We start from the raw sequence: 8692 nt of genomic DNA, 5'->3' as shown, positions 1-8692 counted from the left end.
TCCTTGGGGCGTGCTCGCGTGGGGTCGCTGGTCTCCAGTTTTTTTCCCATTGCTCGAAGGCATCGGTGACCCTGAAAAGCCTTTGCTCCCAGCCCTGGTGGTTGCCCCACCCTGGCCTCCCGATGCCAGGCCCCCGCAGGAGCGAGGCCTTCTTCCAAGCCCGGGCATCTCAGGGCCCAAACCCCGCTCCGGTTCTGCCCCACCGCGACAGGGGTCGTCCTCGGGAGGAAGGCGAGGCTCAGACACGCACAGGGAGCCCCAGTGTGGCCCAGGGCCGCGCTGGCCGGTCCAGCAGCTGTGCTCTGCTGGGACCCGAGAGCCCTCCCCCTAACCACAGGCAGCTCTTCTGGAATGGCAGCGGGGGTTAAAGGGGTACAGGCAGGAGGCAGGAGCCTGCGGACCCTGCAGACACCAGGCCGAACCCGGGAAACTGAGGCCGCGGGTTGGAGCAATGGAACCTCCTCGCCCTTCGTGCCTGCTCACGGACCTCCTTCCCAAAGCGGGCACGTATGAGTGACAGGACTTGCCCCACATCCTGACCCACTTTGGGGCCCAGGCTGGAGGAAGTAGAGGGGACCCAAGGCCCTATCTAGGTCACCGCAATGGGTCACCCACCTTGGCAGCATACCACAGGGCTGGTTTTCCCCTGCCTGGCACCCACCACGAAGGAAAGCCTGACTTCTGTGCCTGGGGCTTCCTTTTCTTTGGGGCTCCTTGTCTGACTCCATATTTGTTTTTGATCTCTAGTTCTGTCTCTCTCTCCCTTTCTTTCCTTCCTTTTTCTTCCTTCCTTTCTCTCTCTCTCTGTGATGCTCCTGCCTCAGCGTCCTAACTGCAGGGATTACAGATGTGCACCACCAGCCCAATGTCTCCTCCTTGGTTTTGTGTCCAGCAGAGCCATCTCAATGGGTGGGTGGGTTACAATGATTCTTTGCTTGACCAAACCTTAACTGGGCTTTTGGATCTTCTCCTATGGGCCTGCGTACACTTCCTTGTAAAATTCAGTTTTAGCAAATAACCCTGCTAGGTCCGTTTTGTGAAAATCCACTACTCTTCCCATGGAATCCGATCACCTCCCATATCTGGTCAGGGTCCTCATCTTCCACGCTCCTCCAGGTGGGGCCGATCACCCTGGGCTTTCTCAGCACCCTATCAGATCTTAAGCAGAATCCTCCCCCAATGCTTTTTCTGTCATAGTCATTTTCCATCACTGGCCCCCCCACTCTCCCGTGGCTCTCCGTTCCCACTTGCCCATGCTGTTTGGAGCTGAGCCTCGTCCCTTCCCAACTGCAGCAATCCCTGTGCCACTAGCCACGACCTTGAATAAAATCTTTATAATATTTTATCAAGTGTGTGTGTGTGTGTGTGGGTGCTGAGGATTAAGCCCAGGGCCTAGCATTTGCCTTTGACTAATTTTTTTTGTTTTTCTTTTTGAGATAGTTCAGGCTGGCCTTGAGCTCACTTCATAGCCCAGGCTGGTCTGGAAATCACAGCAATCCTCCTGCCTCAGCCTCCTGAGTTCTGGGATTACAGTCAGGTGCCACCACACCCGGCGAGTGATTTTGCCTTTACCAGGGATGCTTTTCTCTTTCCAGTTTACTAGCTCACACCTCTCATCCATCTCTAAAAAGATCAGTGACATCAAGATGATAACTGGGTCATTCACCCACATCTTATTCCTTGAGGTTTTTTGGTTTTTGGGTTTGCAGTGCTGGGGATGGAACCCAGGGTGTTACATATGTTAAACAAGAGCTGTTCCACTGAGCTGCACCCCCAACTCCCATTCTTTGTTTTTTAAAATTTTCTTTAGTCTCTTGAAGTTCATCCACTGAGAGGTCAGGAGACAGACAGCTGGCCGCAGGATAAGGAAGTAGGTAGAATTTACTGAGTGCCTACCGTGCCCAGTGCCAAGCTGGGCTGTGACGGAGGCTGGGTCTCCTCTTCTCCCCCGGGCCCAAGTGTGGTGGGCATCCTGCCCCCTTGGCAGCTGAGGTTGACTGGTTCAGCTGCACAGTTAGGACAGGGTTAGGGGCGGTGGTGGCTGGGATCCAGGGATGTGCGGCCCAGACACCTGAACCTCTGGAAGTCCCTTGGCTGTGATTCAGTTACCAGAGAATGTGGCTCCTCCCGGCCACAATAGCTGGAAAGAGCTGCAGTACTTTCCCAACAGGGATTTGGAATTCCCAGAGCGGGAAGTTCCCAGGCCCTGAGGGAAAGGTAATTAGGGGCTGGCTCCTGTTCCCTGGCGCAGGGAGGGTATTGCACCGTGATGTGAAGGGACTCCTGGGCTCTGGGAGACTGAGGACTGGGTCTGGGTCCAGACATCTAACGCCCATGAGAGGTCTTCAGCGTGTGGCTTCCCACCCTCAGGGAGAGACAGACGCAGAAGGAAGTCCATGCCAGAGAACGTGTTTCTTTTCTAAGCAATCTTTATTTCTCGCCACTGACCAGTAGGGCGATTACAGACAGCTCCCCTGGGGAGCAGAGTTTCAGCGATGCAGCGACAGTTGGTCACCAAATCAGCATTATTAAGACACTGGGTTAGATAAATACTTCATTTTAAACAAAAGCAAAAGAAGGCACAGAGGCCGGGGAGAGGCCAGGTGGGAACAGCCTACAGTTCATTCTGTTTTCATAGAAAACATGTCTGGCCCAAGGCTGCTCCTGTGGCAGGCCCCTAAACACTCTTAACCTTCCAAATAAATACATTCATCAGTAAATAAATAAATAATAAATAAATAATAAATACAAGTGCAATCATAAATAGAGGGGCTTGGCCCTACGTGGTGCGGGGAGCTCAGGGAAGATTCCAGAAGCATTTGAAGAGAGCAAGGCCTGGGGGGGTCACTCATGTCAAGGTCTAGGTGAGGTCTTCCCAAGGGGTGTTCCGAGCCAGAGGCTTCCCGGACCTCACCTTCCAGATGTCCCAAATTGAATTCAGGGGTCCAAACCGTGAGCCCCCGTGAGTGCCGGAAGCACCAGTGTAAATTCTTGGTGGTGGTTAGTGAGTACCCCATGGTCTGTACCGCACGTCCCTGCCCCCCGGGCTTCTGAGCGGTGGTATTGTTGAAACTTCCATGTTTGGGGTTTGGCCCTGACTCCCTATTTCCCTCTCTGAGCCAGAAGAAGATGAGGGGACCCGAAGGAGAGAATAATAAAAGGAACTGTAGGGGGAGGGATGGATGGACGTCTGTCCTTCTCACAGGGCGATGACTCCAAAGTAGATCTGCCCCGACTCGGCGAAGTCAAGATACTCAGGCAGGTTGACCTCAGCGCTGAGTTGATCACCCTTCTGCAGCTGGAAGACGCCTCCCAGGTAGATGGGCTCGTACCAGGGCTTGAGCTCGGCCCCCTCTGAGGTCTCCTTCTGGCAGGGACTCTTGATGGCAGACAGGAGGTTGACCTTGTCCTGGTAGGACACGGCCAAGCGGCTGACGGTGTGGGTGAGGAGCAGGTAGGAGCGGCAGCCTTGGCCCTTGAAGAGGACCTGGGAGTAGATGAGGTACAGCCCGTCCGCCGGCACCACCAGCTGGTTGTCGCTGAGATCCATGCCATTGGCCAAGAGGGCATTGGCACGCTTGCTCAGCCACTTGAGCTCCTCCCGTGCTTGTTGGTTTGCTGGAGGGAGGGAGGGAGAAGTGAGTCAGTGTGACCCTGTTGGTTCGCTCTCCACGTCCTGGCCCTCAAGCTCTGCCCACCACTTCCACTTCCGGTTTCTCCTGCCTCCCCACATCCCATTTGGGTGTATCCCCCTCAAGCTCGGCCTGTTCCCCTGCCCTCCCCGTGGGTCCCTTACACCCTGTCTCCAAGGCCCGCCTGCTCTCAGCCCGGGCAGCCCCACATCCTGTCCCTCTGCGTCCCATCTGCTCCTTCATCCCAAGACATGTGCTCAGAGAACTTACCCACAACGTGAGCTACGGGCTTGTCGTTCCCGTTTTGAGAAGCTGATCCTGTGGAGAAAAGAGGAGGGGAAAAATGTGAGATCCTTAAACTTCCCGGAAAATGTCTTCTTTGCCTTTCATTTCGTCTCCCCCCGAAAACCCAAAACTCTATAAAGTTCCCCCATTGCTTCCATCCCAGGACCAACTCTGCCACCCCAACCCAGGTTTAGGAGAGAGACTTTGGAGAAACTTACTGAGCGTGAGTGTCTGGGCCAGCGGTCTGAAAGGGGGGCCACCGGAGAACTGTGGGGAGAAGGAGAAGGTTAGCATGGCAGGAGCTGTCCCCACGGAGAACTGCGGGCCGCTTCTCCAGCGTGGGCTCCGTGGCTGCCGTTCTGTCTCCATTCGTTCATTCGTTCATCCACTCGTCCACTCTGCGTCTCTCTCACTTGCAACCCGGAAGCCCCGTGAGTGGGCCGGACAGCCTTCTTCGCCTCGCTTGTCTGCCTTTATCTCTACCTCCACATCTCTATCTGGCCATCTTTATCACTTATTTCTTCCCCATCCCTCTGCCCACATCCTCTATCTCCCTCCCCATCTCTCTATGTGTTTATCTTCTCGCTCATTCATTCATTTATTGGCTGAATACTAGCGTGTGTGGGGGATGTCCTGCCTCTGTCTTTCTCTTCCCCGGCTCTCCACACCTCTTGCTGCCTCCTCATCTTCCGCCATGTTCTCCCCCCCGGCAACCCGGCCCTCCTGTCAGCGCACCCCTTTCCCTACCCCGTCTCTCTCGCTCTCCTCCCCTCTTTTCAGCCAGGTCAGAGCACAGGAGGACTTACCTCTTCCTGCTGGGGGCCGATCACCCCGAAGTGCAGCAGGCAGAAGAGCGTGGTGGCTCCTGCCACAAGCAGAAAGGAGAAGAGGCTGAGGCACCAGCACCGCCTGGAGCCCTGGGGGCCCCCTGCCTTCCTGGGGAGCTGTTCCTCCGCGAGCTCCACATCCCGGATCATGCTCTCTGTGCTCATGGCGTCCTTTGCAGAGGGAGCTGTGGAGTCCGGGAGCAGTGTGTGTGAGAGGGACGGAACCCGCCTGTCTGGAGTGTGTGGGCTTATTTCCAGGTTTGGAGGCGCTTCTCGCCCTCCTAGCTGGTCCCTGGTGTCCTCGCAGAAGGAACTTCTGCTGGCTGGTGTGCAGACAGCTGCCTTTATAGCCTGCAGCCAGAGGAGGGCGGGGAAAGACTCTCATTCAACCAGCGGAAAACTTCCTTGGTGGAGAAACCCATGAGCTCATCTGCAGGAAGCGGTAGTGGGCCCTACACCTTCTGTCTCGGTTTCTTCTCCACCACGGGGGCGGGCGTTTGGAAAGTTGGGGAGACCCAGGCATCCAGGATCCTCCTCACCTCCCCACCCGGATGCGGAGGCGAACTTCTTGGGCAGTTGCCACTGTGAATGTAGGACCCTGGAAGCTGGACCCCAGTTTCCCCTGCCTTCCAGTGTTAATTATCTCTGTTTCACTGGGGGACCTGTTTCCCTCTGATTTCCACATGGGACTCACAGGAGGATAAAACATGATATGGGATGGGCTTCAGAAAGTGGAGTCTTAGCCAGGCATAGTGGTGCACACCTATGATCCCTGCATGCAGGAGGCTGAGGCAGGAGGATCCTTGAGAATGCAAGGCCACCCTTGGCTACATAGTGAGTTCAAGACCAGCCTGGAGTACATAGCGAGACCCTGTCTCAAACACACAAAAACAAAACAGAAAGTGGAGGGAGAGACCACAGGGTGGGCTCCTAGGGAAGGAACTGGGGACGGGGCAGCTTGAGACTGCCTGCACACACCCAGAGTCTGGAGGCCTGGGGTGGGGGACAAGTCTGGGACAGCCCCAGAAGGAGTGAAATCAGCCCTGGGAATTCACGGACCCCATGGGGCCGACCTTCTACTTTCATTTTGACCCGAGTCTCACACTGCTGCTTTCAATCTTGGCTTCCAAGGAACAATGAAGGCCCAGGTGTCTCTCACAAAGCTGCGCCTCATGTGGCCTTGCTTCCTCAGATGCCCACTGTGTCCCAGACCCACTAGTGCCGGAGGCTCCTCAGGGTCTGTGTCTCCCCGAGGGCTCCATATGCGACCCTTCCCTCCGTGTGGACCCGCTGCCCGGAAACCTGGGGGAGCCCTCCTCACTCAGCCCGCAGTGAGCCCGCAGCTCCCAGAGGCCTCAGGCCCCATTCCCCGGGGTCCAGCCCACTTTCCCATTTCCCTTTGGCTCCCTGTCCCCTGCAGAGTCAAGCTGCCTGGCCCCTATGAGGGCCCTGCATCAGTTCCCCGGCCCCTTCCTGCCTCCTTCTCCCCTCTGTCCCCTAGGGAGACCTGGAAATTCTCTCCCGCCCCAGACAGACACGGGCAGACGGCGTTTCAGAGAAAGGAGGTTTATTGGGCTTCATCCGGGTGCAGGTGGCTCCTCGTGGGTGTCGGGCGAAGCAGCGGCTGACTGCAGAGCCTCTCGCTTCCTTCCAGAGCCCCTCAGCCACCCAGACCGTCCTTGCTCTCTCAGCGCTGACGGCCTCCTCGAGCTCTGTCTCTGGGGCCTCTCTCCAGGCTCCATAAATAAATAACTTAAAGTTTCCTTCATAAATAGTCCTCCTTCCCTGCCTCCAGCCATCCGGCCAGCGTCCTTCCTCCACGGCCGGGTCCGGGCCCACCTAGGCCAGCAGGCGGGTTCTTGGGAGCCTGATCCCAGGAGTGCCTGGGTCCTGCTGCCAAAGCTCTGGGTGACTTGAGTGGGGGAGACTTGAGCTGCTGGGAGGGGCAGAGGAGGGGTGGCGGTGACCCTCGGAATGGTCAGAATGGAGAAGGCCTTGAAACCCAAAATTATTTTCCTTTTTGGGTTTTTCCAAGTTCTACAGAGCGAACGCTCCGAAGAAGACACTACTGGGGCTGACGAAGAGGTAGGGGACGCCTTCGGTGTGGGTGGACAGCTGGTCCCCCTTGGTGAGCAGGAACACCGCTCCCTGGTACATGGAGCGCATCCAGTGTCCCTCGGGCCCTGGATCCACATTCTTATGGGCGCTGAGCAGAGGCAGGTGGGAGGAGTACCTGGAGGTGCAGACCTGGACCTCGTGGCTCAGGTAGAGAGGTTTGGGGGAGTGGCTGTGCCCGGAGAAGACCACCTGGGAGTAGACGAAGTAGAGGCCACTGGCGGGGACCACGAGGGAGTTGTTGCTCAAGGAGAAGCCATTGAGGAGGAAGCCCTGGTCTGAGTTTGCTCTCCAGCGCAGCCAATTCTTTGTTCTGGGGTCTCCTAGGAAGAGCCATGGGGTGGGGTGGGGTCAAGGATCCGGGTCAGAGGTCTCCACCCCCAGGAAGCAGGCACCGGACAGCTGAGCTCCTAGGGACGGTGGATTGGGGCGGGGGTCCCTGGCTTTGGGGTGGGGGAAGTTGGGAGGGGTGGATACTTGGGTCCCTGGGTGGGGGGACAGGAGGACAGCTGGGGAGGCCGGGTGGAAGTTTACCAACGAGGTGAGCAGCGGGTTTGAGGGAGCCATAGCCCAAATGCCTCCGGGCAGTGTGGGCGGCTGAGGGGGGCAGGCCAGCACCGGGGAGTCCCTAGGGGAGAAGAGAGTTGAGAAGTCTGCAGGGACCCGGGTCGGGCTGGGCCACCCCAGCAGCCCCCCTCGTCCTGCTGCCTCACCTGGGCCCCAGGCAGCAGCAGGAGCAGCAGCAGCCCCAGGAGGAAGAGGAGGGGGGCGCCACACACCCTCGGGAGGTAGAGGCATCCAGGTGGTGACATGGGGAGAGCCTGCGGGGAGAGACGTGAGTGGGGCGGGGCGCACGGCGGAAGACAGACCTCCCACCCACCTGCCCGCCGCCTGCCGCGTGTGGCGAGGGCAGCAGAGAAGGGCCGAGACACAGGCAGCCAGACCCAGGGTGAGGGGGTGGGCGGGAAGAAAAGAGGCAGGAAGGGAGCAGAGAGGGATGGCACAGAAGCAGAGAGCGGTGGCAGGCACAGAGAGAAAGAGGCAGGCAGATGAAGAGGTGCCGCTGGGGAACAAACCCCAACCAAACCCACCTGGGCCCAGGCAGTGGCGGGCGGACTGCAAGGGGAGCAGGAGGGGCAGGATGCTGCAGGGCGGGACCGAGGTGTCAGGCGACGGGAGATGGGGTAGGAGAGTCTCACCTGCTGTGCGGGGCCCTGGGCCCAGAGGGACGCTTGAGTCCCTTTATAGAGGAAGCGGCAGTGACAGCGTGGCAGGCGGCGGGCGGGTTCTAGGTCGGGCTGGGGCTTGGGGAAGCCCCCAGAGCTTAGAAGGTGCTGCCTTTTCAGCCGAAGGCAGGAAAGGCTGAGGCCTAGGAGAGAACCGCAGGCCGGGGCCTCAGGCAACTGAGTTCTGGGAAAGGGAGCGGGGTCGGGGGGACCGTGGGCCCCGACAGCCGGGGAGGGAGGCCGGGCCTAGGAGTTCCAGGGAAGGGACAGCAATTCTGGGAGCCACAGGGGAGCGGCTGGGCTGTGGCCTGGAGGTGCAGCTCCCTGAAGAGCCCTCCTGTGTAACAGCTCCGTGCCGCTGGCCGGTCACAGGCTTCTCTCTGCCCGTTTCCTTCCGTGGCACCCCAGCCCTGCCCAAAAGACTGAAGTCGTGCTTTGTCCCAGTGTGTGTGCTTCTCAGATCAAGAAGCTCGTTGCGTACCTCCCGGCGGGGCACCTTTATGTGTGCCTGAGGCTCGTGCCAACACGAACGGGGCCCCTTGCCCGCTGCGAGCTGTCCTGGCTTGGCAGACGACTGTTTCGGTCCCTTACGCAGAGGTGACCCGTG

The 8692-nt window shown here is 58.4% G+C and overlaps 3 protein-coding genes across 4 annotated transcripts in view; 1 reads left to right on the top strand and 2 right to left on the bottom strand.

The window, feature by feature from the left end:
• Nucleotides 1-1345, top strand: part of Ltb (lymphotoxin beta (TNF superfamily, member 3)) — a gene marked incomplete in the record, with an annotated part of 3008 nt that extends 1663 nt beyond the window's left edge. Inside the window, 1 exon segment of the mRNA XM_013516928.1 lies at nucleotides 1-1345.
• A 1066-nt stretch (nucleotides 1346-2411) lies between these two features.
• Tnf (tumor necrosis factor) lies at nucleotides 2412-5044 on the bottom strand. Its single transcript, XM_005389324.2, has 4 exons — nucleotides 4724-5044; nucleotides 4136-4184; nucleotides 3903-3950; nucleotides 2412-3618 (listed from the first exon to the last, which is right to left on the bottom strand). Exons 1-4 carry the CDS (start codon nucleotides 4907-4909, stop codon nucleotides 3200-3202), a joined length of 702 nt encoding a protein of 233 aa, XP_005389381.1. The 5' UTR covers nucleotides 4910-5044; the 3' UTR covers nucleotides 2412-3199.
• A 1263-nt stretch (nucleotides 5045-6307) lies between these two features.
• Lta (lymphotoxin alpha) lies at nucleotides 6308-8095 on the bottom strand. Of its 2 annotated transcripts, none has more exons than XM_005389323.2 (4): nucleotides 7951-8095; nucleotides 7573-7680; nucleotides 7394-7487; nucleotides 6308-7182 (listed from the first exon to the last, which is right to left on the bottom strand). In XM_005389323.2, the coding sequence occupies exons 2-4, from the start codon at nucleotides 7669-7671 to the stop codon at nucleotides 6782-6784; spliced, it is 594 nt and encodes a 197-aa protein (XP_005389380.1). In that variant the 5' UTR covers nucleotides 7672-7680; nucleotides 7951-8095; the 3' UTR covers nucleotides 6308-6781. The 2 variants fall into 2 exon arrangements, with proteins under 2 accessions (XP_005389380.1, XP_005389379.1); XM_005389322.1 differs by having other exon boundaries at nucleotides 8059-8095.
• Between the last annotated feature and the right edge of the window lie 597 nt (nucleotides 8096-8692).

The sequence above is a fragment of the Chinchilla lanigera genome, unplaced genomic scaffold (genome assembly GCF_000276665.1).
Source record: "Chinchilla lanigera isolate Chin_1 unplaced genomic scaffold, ChiLan1.0 scaffold00036, whole genome shotgun sequence".
Lineage (NCBI taxonomy): Eukaryota > Metazoa > Chordata > Mammalia > Rodentia > Chinchillidae > Chinchilla > Chinchilla lanigera.
The sequence above is the reverse complement of the archived record's forward strand: the minus strand, read 5'-3'. Positions and strand labels throughout refer to the sequence as shown.

Excerpts from the sequence above, each read along its gene's own strand:
- Tnf (XM_005389324.2), bottom strand. The coding sequence starts at position 4,909 with ATGAGCACAGAGAGCATGATCCGGGATGTGGAGCTCGCGGAGGAACAG. Across the intron at positions 4,185-4,723 it reads TCGGCCCCCAGCAGGAAGAG|TTCTCCGGTGGCCCCCCTTT; the intron begins GTAAGTCCTCCT and ends TTCTCCCCACAG. Across the intron at positions 3,951-4,135 it reads GGCCCAGACACTCACGCTCA|GATCAGCTTCTCAAAACGGG; the intron begins GTAAGTTTCTCC and ends TTTTCTCCACAG.
- Lta (XM_005389323.2), bottom strand. The coding sequence starts at position 7,671 with ATGTCACCACCTGGATGCCTCTACCTCCCGAGGGTGTGTGGCGCCCCC. Across the intron at positions 7,488-7,572 it reads TGCTGCTGCCTGGGGCCCAG|GGACTCCCCGGTGCTGGCCT; the intron begins GTGAGGCAGCAG and ends CTTCTCCCCTAG. Across the intron at positions 7,183-7,393 it reads ACCCGCTGCTCACCTCGTTG|GAGACCCCAGAACAAAGAAT; the intron begins GTAAACTTCCAC and ends GGCTCTTCCTAG.